General features: G+C 41.5%; 1 protein-coding gene across 1 annotated transcript; it reads right to left on the bottom strand.

Annotated features, from left to right (window-relative positions):
- Nucleotides 1–3,355: 3,355 nt before the first annotated feature.
- On the bottom strand, nt 3,356–11,701 carry LOC308691801 (gamma-crystallin M2-like; the record flags this gene model as incomplete). The annotated part of the gene is made up of 5 exons (XM_081367362.1): nt 3,356–3,628; nt 3,788–4,030; nt 9,088–9,142; nt 11,523–11,617; nt 11,669–11,701. 5 exons carry the CDS (start codon nt 11,699–11,701, stop codon nt 3,356–3,358), a joined length of 699 nt encoding a protein of 232 aa, XP_081223488.1.
- Nucleotides 11,702–16,982: the final 5,281 nt, after the last annotated feature.

Raw genomic sequence — 16,982 nt, 5'->3', positions numbered from 1 at the left:
GTGGTTTAAAGTGAAATATACCAAATCAAATAATTTTACTTAAATTGTAATTTGACAATCTTTGCAGGAATGAAGTTTACCTTGCCCATCATGTTTGCGCTGGCTGATCCTCAGTAGTTCCACAAAGGAGAAGCTGAAGCTGATTCTGGTTGATGACTGACTGTAGCTGTCACCATACCTTTATACTAGACCAAGACTAAAGACTATACAGCACCTATTGTTAGTCAGTTCCTGACTGTGCAAGTTGGCATAGAGGCCATCATAGGACCAACATACATGCTTTTGTAATTTTCCTGTCAATTGTTCTTCAGAATACCTCTGACTGTGCCTCTGTGTGAATAATTTACTAGAATTTTTCTGTGTATGTCAAAAGTTTATTAAGCTTTTAACATCTTTTTAGAAGTAAGAATTTAATCTGATTAGCACATATATGTGTGTATGCAGGGTTCACTTGTGAAATAAAACCCACTTTTTTCCACTCGGCACTCCTCTTGTACTCTGATTTGGAGCAAAGAACAGACAAGCGGAGACAAGCGGAACTTAAAAATAAGTTTAAGTGCTGCAAGTTTGAGTTAAATATATGTGGTGTTATTACAAAAGAGTTTGTATAAACTAATTTGTCCCAACTCTCTATCCCTTTTACTATTCTGTACTAATAGCCAAATATATAGTGAGACAAAGCCAAATATAGTCTGTACCTATTTCTTATTTCATCATCATCATCAGGTCTTGTGCTGGGCGCATTTGGCAACAAGTGTCCTCCAATGTATTTGATCCATTGAACACTGATTTTCTTCAGATCTTCTTGGAAAGTCTTCCTCTATGTCTTCCTTGGTATTCCCTGCCTTCTGCGATCCACAGTGTGATCTTTTATAGCAATTCCTTATGAATGGAGTCAACGGTTTTATTGAAATCGATAAAGTATTGCTAATACTATTGGCTTCTGGAATTCAACACTCAGTTCCATTCCTGGTTCAAAATTGCGATTGTTAACTCATGATTTCTGTTCTGTCTGTGCGCACCAATCTTGCACTTCTATCTACTCCTCAACCAGACCACCTAGAGACTTCGGGTTTTCGGCATTATGTTAAGGAAGGTCTAATCTCGGGAACGCACAAAAAAAATCCAGGAAAAGATTTACTATCTCTTAGTGTTGTGATCCCATGACGTGAGAAAATTGCGCTAAAATACTCACTGAGTTTTTATTACTTGTTTTTCAGTGAGCGAATGGCCTTCTCAACTTCAGCTGTTGTATTTGGGCCTAGATCAGGAATGGGCAACTTCAGTCCTGAAGGGCCACTGTCCTGCTGAATTTTGCTCCAACCTTAATTAAACCCACCTGAACAAGCTTATCAATGTCTCCATGATTAATACAAAGCTACAGACAGCTGAGTTTTTATCAGGGTTGGAGCTTAACTCTGCAGGACAGAGCTCTCCAGGACCGAAGTTGCCCATCCCTGGCCTAGATTTACAGCCATGTCTGCAGGTGGTGGGGTGTTGAAGTCATGTAAAGATTTTGGAGTGAGCTGATTTAATGTTTCTTTTAAGTGCTCAGTCCACCGGGTGTCCTGTTCTTCCCTGGTCTGCAGCATTCTCCCATTCTTGTCTTTGACTGGGCCATTGGAGCTGCACCTTACCCACGTAATATATCTGATAATACAATAGAGCATCCTGGTCATCCTCACATTCCAGGTTTGATTCTCGTGGTCGACAGGCTCTCAAGGGTGATCGTTGCTTCAGGGGCCTAGCGATTTTGCCCTGTCACTGCCATGAATGATGACCCTCCATCACACCGTTTATACTTTTGTAGATTTTTTCTTGCTGTTTCTTTAGCAATAAGACATTTTTACATGATTGAGTTGCTAGCCCTATTCCCAACCCTCCTCCTTTATCCTTGCATGCAACATGCAATGCACAAAAGTATGTTGGAGTCCTTTTCTTATTTATTTATTTATATATATAAAATAATGTATGTACGTTCTACGGTGTTCTGTTCATAGAAAATATAAAATTTTATTTCACATTCCAGATGCTGCAATAGTGGCTCAAGTCCCCTCTGTAAAAGATGAGACATTGCCATTTTGGTGTCCGCATCAAAATAAATATACTAAAGTGATTTTGTATACATAAAAAATAAACATATTATATGCAAGTTAAGTGTCTACTTTCATTTTCACTTTCGTGGAAATAAAAGTGAAACCTTTTCATGGTGGGGTTGTCAGAGTTATGTTTAGTTTTATTGTGTTTTTGTTAATGTGTTTTTGTTTCCTGTATATCCTTTCAGAGTAGCATTCTCAGCACTAATTTGCTGGTTAGTATCCTTGGTTTCTCATGAGTTAATTATTACATTCACTTGTATGTGTGGAAAGTGTTTATGTTTCTCCTGAGATTTTCCAACGTATTTCTGTTGTTGGATTAAAAGATGATTTAGAATGAAATCATCGCCCGCCACGGGCGTGAAACTCCTCCAACCACGGAGTCAGTGCCAGTCAAAGAGTCCATCCCGGAGCCAGAGCCAATCGCCACATCTTTCTCGAGGCTGAAGCATATCGCCTGATCCAGCGAGGATGCAGTTTTGGTGCAAGAGTCCACCATTGAGCCAGCAGAGAAACAGCTTTGTTCACAGGGACCTGTTTCGGTGCATGTCTCTTTAAATGATAATGAGAAACTGCTCACCCCATTCCTCTCTTCCATGGGGGGGCAGAAATATGCTAATACGGGACAGTCCGTCAGTAGTCGTGGGCGGAGCATGAGCATTATGACATCATAGTGCTCAGAAAATCCAAACGGCCTGATTATTGAGAGTGTTAGTCTTTTTGAGGATAAAATTGATTTTTTTTCATTGTATGGTGATTGTGTCTACACACTGCAAATACACATTTATATGCAAACACCATATAAAAGTGAATTTTGTATCCGATGACCCCTTTAAACAATAAAGGACAAAGAACTGATAGAAACTGAGGGTTTAAGGGGCAAACAAATGAGCTAACGAGTTAATTAACGAGGGACAGGTGAATAGGATGAACCAATGAAACACATGGGAAAACTGGGTCAAAGGAAAACAGCCACGCATAAACTGAACACAATGAAAACAAAGACAAAACAGAACATAACCCTGACAAAAATGTTTGTGTAAACCATTTTAACTGTGTAATATTTTTATTATTTATTTATTCAGAATTCAAAGTTAAATAGACCCTAAACCTTTGAACTTTAGTGCACACTAATGTTCTAAAGTTTGGGGTCAGTAAGATTTTTTTTGGTAAATAAAAGAAAAAGAAAAATGTGTTGATTAAGATATGCAGTCAAGTCAAGAATTAATTTAGAATTTTTTTATTGAAACATTGGAACACTAGTTACAGGAGTCCATGATACGCCTCATGCTCATGAATCTCATGCCACCCATATTGCTGAAGCTCCTGTACTCTCCAGGCCTGAAGTAGGACATCCTGCCTCTGTAGTGGGGCTGCTCATACATGAGCCAGTGGCCGTCCATCACATGACAGGACTGGCAGTGAGACATGTGGTAGCGATCCATAATGCTGTCACAGTCATCCATCATCTCGTACATCTGACCCATGAAGTTCTCTCTCTCGTAGATCCTCATTCTGTAGGATCCCCTGTGCTGTTGTGGAAGAGAAGTCAGTGCTATTTAAGTTTTACATCATTTGAACACTTTTGAGATCAAATGTTATTAAATAGGCTCAAACATGTTCTCTCTCTCATAGACTACTAAAGTTATGAAAACATCTGTCAAATATATCCAGATATTCATGGAGCTCACCATGGGGATCATACGGCAGGACCTGATGCATTCATTCATTCCAAACATAGACATGTAATCAGCGTACTCGCCCCTCCTAAAGAAATACTGATTTCCCATGTAGTTGGGACGATCATACATCATGAAGCACCCACTCTCCACTCTGCAAGAGTGACAGCGACTCATGTAGGAGTGCATGTCAGCACAGTCTCCAGAACACTCATAAGAGCGACCCTGGAAGTTCTTGTCCTCGTAGAAGATGACCTGAAATCATAAAGTTGGTCTTTTATTCATTTAAACTGTTTTAAATATATAAAATAGTTGCATTTATGCCTCCTATATAATTTAATTAGATATGCATTACATATGACATTTATGCATTACATAATGTATCTCATATTATCTACACAGTTTGTGTATCGGGTTTTTTTTTTTTTTTAGTTTGTGAGTTGTTTAGACTAACTTTAGACTGCATAACTTACTCTGCCCATGGTTACAGTTTTCCAAGTTGTTCCTCAGGACTGAGTGGTTGTGCCAGCTACACTGTCTGTTTGAAGTGCTCACTTTTATACCAAAGAATATGTGCCCTGCATTGTGGGTAAGCTCCTGACCCAGCAAAAATACATAGAGGCCTACCATGCAAAATGAGATCCACAGGGATATTTGTCAGCATGAGTGGTACAGCAATGACTGTGCCACACAGTCTCTTTTTTTACATTGTGCAATGAATAGAAAAAAAGAAATTACTGTACATGCGAATTACAAATAGCATTTTTACTAAATATTGTTCAATGGTAAAGCAAGATATATGTTATGAATATCAGCTTGATGCTTTTATTCTCTTTTTTTCTATTCATTGCACAATGTAAAAAAAGAGACTGTGTGGCACAGTCATTGTTGTACCACTCATGCTGACAAATATCCCTGTGTGTATATATATATATACAGTATATGTATATGTATATATATATGAAGAGTTCAGATGCAAAAGCCTCTAAGTGCCATCTGAAATTTTCTTATAGAATGATAATTTTTATCAAGCTCGTATATTTAAGTTCAGTAATTTCACTTAAATGACAATTAATAGGTAATTTTCATTGCCATTTAAGTGAAATTACTGAACTTAAATATTCAAGCTTGATAAAAATGATCATTCTATAAGAAAATTTCAGATGGCACTTAGAGGCTTTTGCATCTGAACTCTTCATATATATATATATATATATATATATATATATATATATATATATATATATATATATATATATATATATATATACATATATATATATATATATACATATACATATATATATATACATATACATATATATACATATATATACATATATATACATATATATATATATATATACACATTTTATTTTCCGGTATAAAATTCTCCCAAACAAGTAATTATATTAGTTTTATATATAACTTTTTGTTATATTTCTAATAACGACCAATTGTCAAATTATGATATAGTACATTATATATATTAATAACTATAGTAAACTTAACATTTTAGTATAATATAGTCATCTTTCGGATCTTTCCTGTAGCTCAAACAGTAGAGTGTTGGCGCTTGCAACGCTAAGGTCATGGGTTTAATTCCCAGGGAAAGCAAGAATTGATAAAAATATAAATGTGTACCTTGCAATGTAAGTCGCTTTGGATAAAAGCATCTGCCAAATGCATAATGTAAAACATGCCAGAAGTTCCAGAAGCTTTAAATACAATTAGCAATAAGGTTAATCGTATCAGTATTGCTTTGTCCTGTTGTGGAACACTTCTTGAAGATTTTGTGCTTAATTTTCTCACAATGCAGAAGCAGTCGTATATATATAGTCCTTTAAGCTAGATTCTTGTGGGGTTCATCAGGCTTTGGACAGAAGATTTTTTATGTGAGTACATTTTTTCCCAGAGGGCCATTAACAGAACAAAACGTTTGAATGGAAGTGTGACAGGTGGCAGGTGCTTTTGGGTCTTCTGCTCAGAAATTCAGTTAAAGGAAAAAGCTCCAGGCTGTTGAAATGGATTGCTGGCTCTGAAGTCCAGTGTAGGGTGCATTGTGTTACAAGTAACACATTATATAATTAGATGCAGAATGCATCGCAGAAGTATCAAATGCATTACTAATCAGTTGAAGTTATCTGTTGCATTTGAACCCTCAGGCACTAGTGTGGATTTAATATCAGCTGAAAGAAGATGTAATGAGCAGTTGTAGTTTGTCAGCCTGTACATTAACATACCCATGTAAACTAATAGTTCACTGTTAGTTTGTCATAAGCAAAAGTTAGACACATGACAGCATTATCTACGATAAAACACACAGTATCATGATGTACCAGTCATGCTCATTGGTTTGAATTAACTGTTCAAAAAATCCAATGATAGACCAAGTTGTGCATTTTCACACATCTGCTTACACGGGTCTGTAAGGACTTTCCAAAGGGGTGTGGCCTCAGGTTAGTGAGTTGCATGATATAAAACACCAGTTTAAGGAGATACCCAGTACCTTAATGATCAGGTGCTCCAGGGACCATTACAGGTTGTGAATGTAGCATCTGGACCAATCAGACACACACAAATTATTCATTATATTTAATGAATAATCCAGCAAACTCACTCTCACAACAAAGGTCTATGAAACTTCCCCAAAAACTAACATCCCAAATGAAGCTAACACACTGGCAGAACCCGCTGTCCTGTTACAGGACACATTAAGACTGATACGATTTTTTACGACCCAAAAGGAATTTGCAGAGAGTTGTGACTCACTTAATTCTTGCTGAGAAGGAGAAATAAACCCTACACTGTTAGAAAAATCTGTAGAAATTACAGTATTACTGGCAGCTACTTGCCAGTAACTTACTGTAGATTTAAATTGATGTTATTTACTGGCAACAATTTGTTCAAAATTAAATGAACATTAAACATTAACAAGTCTTTATCTTTACAGAATAAAACTAAAATAACATCCTCATGCAAAGCATTCTGGGAACCAAAATCTGAAGGAAAAAAAACAGAAAAAGGTTGATGAAGATTTCTGGTTCCCAGAATGCTTTGCATTAGATTGTTATTTTATAATTTTATTCTTTAAAGACAAAGACTTGTTAATGTTTAATGTTCATTTAACTTTGAACAAACTGTTGCCAGTAAATAACATAAATTTAAATCTACAGTAAGTTACTGGCAAACAGCTGCAAAACTACAGCAAATTTTTTACAGTGTATATAAATATTCTATATATAACCACTTGAGAAATGTATAAACATGTATCTAATTTTCCCATGTCATGATTTTCCTCTTATGTGGTTTGGCCTATATATTCATTCAACTCTTTTGGATTAATGTTTCAGACTTGCATACTATGGTTAACCAAAATCGTGTGTAGCATGTTTAGTCTTTATAAACTCCAATCTTCATCCCCCATTTGTTAATTTTGCTAACTTTGTGACGCATTAGTATTATAAGAATCTTGAAGATTATTTTGTTAAACACCCAATCAAATTACATGTTCAAAGGCCTGCTTGAACAAAAGTTTGTAAAGAAATTCCATCCAAAGGGAACAGCTTGTTATTGGCTCACAACCCTCCAGAGGATGTGACATCTTCACGCTTTAAAAAATCACTGATCACAAGATCATGTCTCTTAGTCTCTTAGTTCCTTTCTGAAATCCTGATTTGAAGATGATGCTGAGCTAAAGGTTTTCTAAGGACCCCCAAGATTGTGCCAGGCTGCGGCCTTGTCTTTCCATTCACCAAAGATCCTCTGACTCCCACTGGTTCCCTCTCATCAAGACAACATCAGCAAATATCAACTGGAGCCTCAACAAACTGCATCAGGACAGTTTAATTCAAATGGGCAAGACATGCAAGTATCAAACTTAGTCTCATTATTTGATACATTAAGTATCCTTACCCCTTTTAAAGAAGGGCGTGTTAGAACTAAACTGATTGTTTGCTCAAGGCTGTTGATCTGCTGAATTTCAAACAATGCTATAACTTCTTGCTTTCCTGTATTCTGCTTCAGCTCTCTTTCCCTTGGTAAACTGTATGCATGTATGTACAGTTTGTGTATATTAGAGTAGTTTAAATGTTTAGTCTAGTTAATAAAATCGGTAACACTTTACTTGAAGGGGTGTGCATAAGACTGACATGACACCTTCATAATCATGACATGGCAGATGTCATAAATATGAAGGAGGTCTTATGCATGCTTATGACAACTGTCATTAAGTGTCATTCGCTCAGTTATGACATTTTTAATGCAAATATGACATTGTTTGAGATGTCTGTTATGACAACTTGACATAAACCAATACATCATAACCTGTCAGTGTCTTTGTCATGACAACTTGACATTACCAAGACAACCTAAATTGTCATAAACATGACATAGCAGATTACCTATCAAACTTAAGAAACCACTTAGCTTTATGGGTTAACATTTCATTAAACTGTCAGGTGATTGGTTTTGACATTGGCTGTCATGAGGCCATTATAACTGTGTCATGAATGTTTTTCTTGACCTCAACTACAGTGGTACAAATTTAATTTGTCATTAAAATGTTATAATGGCTTCATGATAGCCAATGTCAAAACCAACCACATGACAGTTTAATGAAATGTTAACCCATAAAGCTAAGTGGTTTCTTAAGTTTGATAATTAATCTGCTATGTCATGTTTATGACATATTTATGACAGGTTTTGTTGTCTTAGTAAAGTCAAGTTGCCATAACAAAGACATCTCACACAATGTCATATTTGCATTAAAAATGTCATAATTGAGCGAATGACACTTAATGACATTTGTCATAAACATGCATAAGACCTCCTTCATATTCATGACATGTGTCATGTCATGATTATGACGGTGTCATGTCAGTCTTATGCACACCCCTTCAAGTAAAGTTTTATGTTACCATAAAATCTTGTTCATGTCACACGTAAAGTTGTCCATGTTTCAAGCTCATTATATACTGGAGTCCCTAATCATGCAGATTTTGACTACTTGCTCTTAGTAGTACTGTAAAGTAAGAAAGACATTTCCCATACCCCGGAAATGTACATTTCTTAGAATTAATAAACAATTAACACTGAGTGTTCACGGGACAAACAGGTTAATTGATTGTAATATTAATTTACAACATTAAGTTAATTCTATTAACTGATCCAAATATTCATAATCAATTATAACAAGTTATGATTGATTATTAATATTTCTTTAGAGCTAATTTGCTACATTAATGTTGGGAAGTGTTTTCCTTCTCGCTGAGAATGGAACACTATGTGGAAAATACATCCTATGGACTCACCAGAGGGGAGTAGTGTGGTAGTGTGGTGGGCTCCACCTGACAAGGGGAAATGGATCTGTCCAGGGGAAGACACTGGGTGCACAGAGAAGGAAACTGAACAGTGGAATGGGGTCGCTGTTAAGGGAACCAATCCATACAGAGTGCTAGCCAGATTATAAGGGTTAACTTGAAAAGGGGCATACCATGAGTAATGGGCCTGGTAGTGAGTTACTCCGCCACACTCATTTACCACAATAGTGCTTAAGTGATGGAGAAGGGTGGCCCAAGGTTCACCAGTCAAGGGAAACTCTAACTGGACCTAAAAAGTACACGTTATCACCTCAAAAAAGGGAAAGCTGGTGCAAGCACTACAACCAACCAGTTTGTCCGAGTTTTACTTGTTATTACCTATTAGATCGCTCTGCTCCCGGGAGTTCTGGAGAGAGTCCATCAGTACGGGTTTGCTAGTAGCCCCGTCCTGGCCAGCCCGAATTTGGTTCTCGGATCTCATGTCAATCCTCGACGTCTCCACCTGTGAGATTCCTATCTCTGAAGAGAGTAGAAAAACTCTAGGCCCTTTCGGTTGCCCCATCGTGTTTTGAATTAGCAGGATGGTCCTCTCCACTCACATTTGTAAGGTTTTATGATGTGGACTTGGGCTCTGCACCAGGTCCTCAGGTGTTCATGTCTTAGTTGTGCTTGTGATTCACTCTAGACAGGTACTTTTTAGTACGGCAAAGTGGGTATTATCGATCCGAAAGCATTGCAACTATGACACAGCACAAGTTCCCTCGAAAAGAAACATATCAGGTTACGACTGTAACCATTGTTCCCAAAGAAGAGAACGAGACACTGCGTCGCCCTGCCATACTTCCCTGCATGTCTGTGATCGACTTGCTTTGGCCTACCAGAAGCCGACATTGTTTGAACTGAGTGCTCTTTATAGCTTCTTGGTCATGACGTCACCCCATCTGTGACATCCCGCCATTCCATTTGACTGATTTTACAAATGCTTCATGACATAAAAAGGCAGGAGCGTTCCCAAAGCATTACTACTATGACGCAGGATCTCGTTCCCTTCTCAGGGAACAATGGTTATAGTCGTAATCTGTGATGTTTTGCTCCTTTTCTGCTGATTATTAAGCCTGTTGTGTCTGTTACAGAGTGGACAAGTAAACTAAGGGAGAGACCGGTGCTGCACATTTATACTCAGAATTATTCCTCTGCATTTAACCCATCCAATTAGTGCACACACATTAGGAGTAGAGAGTAGTAAACACATTCACTGCAAACCATGTACGCACAGACCCCGAAGCAGTGGCCAAACATTTTGCTGTGGCGACCGGGGAAATAATAGTTATCCTTAAATAGTCGTCATCTATGGTATTGGTGTGTTAGCAAGCAAGAAATATAAAAAAATATTAGTGTTTATTTCAGTTAAATTCAACCAGAGGAGGATAGAGTAAACAAAAACTGTACTCAAGTAAAAATATTTACTCAAAGTAAAAGTAATAATCTGGTAACACTTTAGAATAACGGTCCATCATTAATAACTATATGCAGGAAATAATGCAGGACTAATGAGTAGTACTACTATTAACTAATATAGAAACAAGCTTAACTAATCAGTTAGTTTATATCAATAATTACTTAATGAGATTAGCCTCATTAATAACTATTAACTAACTGACAAATTAGGTATTGTGTATCTTCAGTATCTGAGATTTAATCAGTCATAATTTTTACTCTGAATATAGTCATAAAATGCATCACTAATTACTCAAGTGTTACTTAGTCACTATGCAAGAACTACTAGTGATCTGGACCATTATTTTAGATTTGCTTTTAATTGACTGTAGGTCAGTAGTGGTATTGTGGCAAACTAATCTGTTTAGTTGTAAAATGTATTACGTGAATGAATTGAAATCGAATATACATGGCCACTTCATCCAATGCTCACTTCATCTGACTGGTGAGAAACAGCTTTAGACGATTCAGTGCGTGCATGGAACTAAACAAATAATTAAAACTGATTTGCGAACCAGTTCAGACAGGTTTGGCAACTTGTTTGATCAACCCTGCGTCTCAATGTTCATACTATCCAACCGGTGGATTTTTGAAGTGTGGATCCGTGCACACTCTAAAGGCTAATATTGTCCACAACCCATTGCATTTTGGAGGAGGAACTACAAATACGAGTAAAAACTACAAAACATGGCATTGCATTATACTATATATATATTGCATTAAACTAAAGTAACAAGAGGAACGTCGCCCAGTGTAACTGTCACGGTTTTCAGATGCATTGTTTCCTTCTTGTCTCGTGCCTTTGTTATTTGTGTGTGTGTCTGTGTCGCGTGGGTTGGGCGTGGCCCAAACAATCCTGTTCATTCATTCAATCTCTAATCAGCTCGGCGCCAGCTGCAACTCATCTCCATAGCCTATTTTATACTCACCGGTTTCTTTTCTCCACTGTCAGATCGTTGTCGATGTCTAGATGTCTGGTGTTCCTCGTCTGTGATCGTGTGGTGTTGTTCGAGTTTCCTGTTACCTGTTCCAGTTCGTGTTCACGTCGGATTCATCATCATCATCATCACATCACCCTGCACCAGCTCTTCTCTCTGTGTTTGGCCATCGAGGTCCCTGCGCTGCCCACCCACCTGTGTTGTTTGTTGCCTCTGTTCAGCTTGTCTCTAATAAAGAGTTGACTGCACCTGCTTTTGCTTCCTCGTTTATCCAGTATGACAGAACGATCTGACCAGAGCATGGAAGCAGCGGGCGGAGCTCAGATCGCCATGGAGGCATTCATCAATCGCAGTATTCAACGCATGGATGCCCAGGAGGACGGGCTCAACAACACTGGTCGTGCGGTTCAAGCTCTGGTGGCGCAGGTGTCCGAGCTCACCCAGCAGGTCCAACAGCTGCGTGTTCCCACTGCGCCGCCCACACCGGCCGCTCCTCCTATACCATCTGATCCTCTCTCCCAGTCGGAACCTCGTCTGCCTGCACCCGAGAGGTATGCCGGAGAACCCAGTTTCTGTCGAGCGTTCCTGAATGCATGTTCTTTGCACTTTGCTTTACAGCCTAGAACCTTCAACAATGAGTGAGCCAAAGTCGCCTTTGTGCTGTCGCTACTGACTGGGAGAGCGGCACTTTGGGGGACGGCGGTGTGGGAGAACCAAGACCCTTGCTGCGCGTCGTTCCAGGCACTCTCCGCCGCCATGAAGCAAGTGTTCGACCGGGCGGTCACGGGAAGAGAGGCGGCAAGAGTACTCGCCGAGCTTCGTCAGGGTGATCGCTCGGTATCGGATTATTCGATCGAATTCCGGACCCTCGCGGCAGAGTGCCGATGGAACGACGAGGCGCAGTGGGACATGTTCCTGCATGGGCTGGCTGACCGCGTCCAGAAGGAAATCTACGCCCTGGACCTGCCCACTACGTTGAACGGACTTATTGACTTAGCACTACGAGTGGATGCTAGACTGTCGAGAGTCGAGCGACATGCCCTTTCCGGTCGTTCATTTGGAGCTACAGAGAGTCTGCGGTCCAGCGGCATGGACGCGGTCAGCCCTACCCACGATCCCGAGCCCATGCAGGTAGGGCGAGCTCGGCTTTCCCGGGAGGAGAAGGAAAGGCGGAGGTCCCGTGGCCTTTGCCTTTACTGCGGCGGAGCGGGACATTTTTCCATCACGTGTCCGGTAAAAGGCCACGCCCGATAGTAACAGTGAGGCTACTATCGGGTGGGATCTCCGCCGAGAAGACCTCATCGACATCTACTCTCCTCCCGGTAAGACTAAGATGGTCAACACTTCAACACGACTGTCATGCACTATTGGACTCCGGGGCGGAAGGTAATTTTATGGACTACACTCTTGCACATAACCTCCAGATCCCCCTTCAGTCACTTCCTCAAGACATTTCTGTTCACGCTCTAAATGGTCAAGAACTTCCTATGATTTCACTCTCCACTGGTCCCATCACCCTCATCACGTCTGGTAACCACTCAGAGACTCTGTCATTTTACATTATGGATTCACCTCTTGCACCCATAGTACTCGGACATCCCTGGTTAACAAGACATAATCCCAAGGTGGACTGGCTCCGTAAATCCATCACGGAGTGGAGCACTGAGTGTCATGAGTCCTGTCTTTTGTCTGCCTGTTCGTCTGTTCCTATGTCTGTGTTACAGGAGGAAGCAGTGGATTTGTCTAACGTGCCCGCGGAGTACCACGACCTGAGGGAAGTGTTCAGTAAGTCTCGAGCTGCTTCTCTACCTCCGCATCGTCCCTACGACTGTGCCATAGATTTATTACCAGGTAAATCTCCGCCTAAGGGCAAGTTATATTCACTTTCTGCTCCAGAAAGGGAGGCCATGGAGAAATATATTTCTGATTCTCTAGCAACGAAGTTCATTCGCCCTTCCTCTTCTCCGGCGGGGGCGGGATTCTTTTTCGTGGGGAAGAAGGATGGATCTCTGCGACCTTGTATTGACTACCGGGGGCTGAACAACATCACGGTAAAGAATACTTATCCTTTGCCGTTGATGTCTTCAGCTTTCGAGAGGTTGCAGGGAGCGTCACTTTTCACGAAATTGGATTTACTTAATGCTTATCATTTGGTCCGCATCAGGGAGGGGGATGAATGGAAGACTGCTTTTAACACCCCCAGGGGTCACTTTGAATACTTGGTCATGCCCTTCGGGTTGTCCAACTCCCCAGCAGTCTTCCAGGCTCTCGTCAATGACGTGCTGCAGATATGGTCGATCAGTTCATATATGTTTACCTGGATGACATATTGATTTTTTCTTCTTCTCTCCAGGAACATGTGCAGCACGTCCGACGAGTGCTTCAGAGGTTGCTAGAGAATGGGCTTTTTGTCAAGGCGGAGAAATGCGAGTTCCATGCACAGTCGGTTCCATTTCTTGGGTACATCATTTCGTCTGAGGGAGTACGTATGGACCCTGATAAGGTTAAGGCTGTGGTGGAGTGGCCAATCCCAGATTCCCGCAAGGCCCTGCAGAGGTTTCTGGGATTCGCCAACTTTTACCGACGTTTCATTCGTAATTTCAGCCAACTAGCCGCACCTCTGACTGCCTTGACCTCCCCCAGAACTACGTTCAGGTGGTCAGACGCGGCTGAGGCCGCGTTTGCCAAACTGAAGAGCCGCTTCGTTTCGGCTCCCATTCTGATAGCCCCTGATTCTTCACGTCAGTTCGTGGTGGAGGTCGATGCGTCAGAGGTGGGGGTAGGTGCGGTGTTGTCCCAACGTTCTTCCACAGACGAAAAGATGCATCCCTGCGCGTTTTTATCTCATCGTTTGTCCTCTGCCGAACGTAACTATGACATTGGTAATAGGGAGTTGTTGGCAGTCAAGTTGGCGTTGGAGGAATGGCGTCACTGGTTAGAAGGGTCGGGGGTACCTTTTATCGTCTGGACCGATCACAAGAATTTGGAATACATTTGATCTGCTAAAAGATTGAACTCCAGGCAGGCTCGGTGGGCACTTTTTTTCGGTCGTTTTGATTTTACTCTATCGTACCGCCCGGGTTCTAAAAACATCAAACCCGATTCCTTATCTTGCATTTTTGATCGCTCCGAACGCCTGGTTACTCCCGAGTGCATTTTACCCGAGACCCTATTTGTCTCCACACTCACATGGGAGGTCGAGTCGAAGGTCAAGAAGGCCTTAGAAGGGGTAACGCCCCCGGTCGGTTGCCCACCGAACCGTTTATTTGTGCCGGAGGGACTACGGTCAGACGTTATTCAGTGGGGACATTGTTCCAACGTAGCCTGTCATCCAGGAGTGACTCGTACTAGTTTTCTGGTTAAACAACGATTCTGGTGGCCTCTCATGGCCCGGGACATTCACAGTTTTGTTTTGGCTTGCTCGGTTTGTGCCATTGGTAAGTCTTCCAATCGACCCCCAGATGGGTTACTTCAACCGCTGCCTGTCCCTTCGAGACCCTGGTCCCACATCGCGCTAGATTTTGTTACCGCCCTCCCACCCTCCCAGGGCAACACGGTAGTTTTGACCGTGGTGGACCGGTTCTCGAAGGCGACTCACTTTATTCCCTTGCCCAAATTACCCTCAGCCAAGGAGACAGCGGTGGCTGTCGTGGATCACGTCTTTCGTTTACATGGCCTTCCGATTGACGTGGTTTCCTACAGGGGACCCCAATTTGTGTCCAAATTTTGGAGAGAGTTTTGTAAACTGCTGGGCGCGACTGTTAGTCTGTCCTCAGGGTTTCATCCCCAGAGCAATGGTCAAACCGAGAGAGCCAACCAGGATCTGGAGAGAATGTTGCGGTGTTTGGTATCCAAGAATCCTTCTTCCTGGAGTCAACAACTGTCTATGGTGGAGTACGCCCACAATACATTACCAGTGTCATCCACGGGTCTTTCTCCGTTTGAGTGTAGTGTAGGTTACCAGCCACCTATTTTCCCCAGTCTGGAGTCCGAAGTCGCGGTTCCCTCCGCACACGCCTTTGTCCAGAGGTGTCACCGCACCTGGACTAGAGCCCGTGAGACTCAACTCCAGGTGAGGTCGCGCACCAAGGCTAAAGCCGATCGCCACCGGTCGAAGCCTCCCGTATACGTCGTTGGTCAAAAAGTGTGGCTTTCTACTAAGAATATTCCTCTCCGTTCCGTATCGAATAAGCTCGCACCCAAATTTATTGGCCCGTTTTCGGTCACCAAGATCATTAGTCCGGTGGCAGTCCGCCTCAACCTTCCTCCCGCGTACAGGAGAATTCACCCCGCCTTCCATGTATCCAAGATTAAGCCTGTGTTTCGATCAGCGATTAACCCGCCAGTTCCGGTTCCTCCCCCGCCGCGTCTCGTAGATGGGGAACCTACTTATTCGGTAAATCGTATTCTGGACTCTAGGCGGAGGGGACGCCAGTCCAGTACTTGGTGGACTGGGAAGGTTACGGTGCGGAGGAGAGAAGTTGGGTTCCTACTAGAGACATTCTGGATCACTCCCTTATCGATGATTACAATCGACAGGTAAGGGAGTCTGGGGACGCCAGGAGGTGTTCCTAGGAGGGAGGGTACTGTCACGGTTTTCAGATGCATTGTTTCCTTCTTGTCTCGTGCCTTTGTTATTTGTGTGTGTGTCTGTGTCGCGTGGGTTGGGCGTGGCCCAAACAATCCTGTTCATTCATTCAATCTCTAATCAGCTCGGCGCCAGCTGCAACTCATCTCCATAGCCTATTTATACTCACCAGTTTCTTTTCTCCACTGTCAGATCGTTGTCGATGTCTAGATGTCTGGTGTTCCTCGTCTGTGATCGTGTGGTGTTGTTCGAGTTTCCTGTTACCTGTTCCAGTTCGTCTTCACGTCGGATTCATCATCATCATCATCATCACATCACCCTGCACCAGCTCTTCTCTCTGTGTTTGGCCATCGAGGTCCCTGCGCTGCCCACCCACCTGTGTTGTTTGTTGCCTCTGTTCAGCTTGTCTCTAATAAAGAGTTGACTGCACCTGCTTTTGCTTCCTCGTTTATCCAGTATGACAGTAACAAAGTGAAAGTGCAGTTTTTTCATTAGAAATGTAGGCCTACTCGAGTAAAAGTAAAAGTACCCGCATTTAAATCTACTGTTAAAAGTACAAATTTCCCCCCAACAAAATACTCAAGTTGATGTAACGAAGTAAATATACTTTGTTACTGCCCACTTCTAAATTCAACTCATATTTATTTGTATAGTGTTTTTCATATTACATATCATTTCAAAGCAGCTTTACAGAAAATGCATGTTTCTACGTTACAATTTAGAGTAATCTGTTATCAGAGGTGTCTGTGTAATGTGTCAGAAATGTACAGTTCTAAGATAATACAAATCATGCAGTTAGCTAACAACATGTATTCATTTTAGGCAGAAACAATGAGCTCATTGAGGCAATTATTACAAGTTGT

The sequence above is a fragment of the Scardinius erythrophthalmus genome, assembly GCF_964197995.2.
Source record: "Scardinius erythrophthalmus genome assembly, chromosome: 6".
Classification (NCBI taxonomy): domain Eukaryota; kingdom Metazoa; phylum Chordata; class Actinopteri; order Cypriniformes; family Leuciscidae; genus Scardinius; species Scardinius erythrophthalmus.
This window is presented reverse-complemented; position numbering and strand designations above follow the sequence as displayed.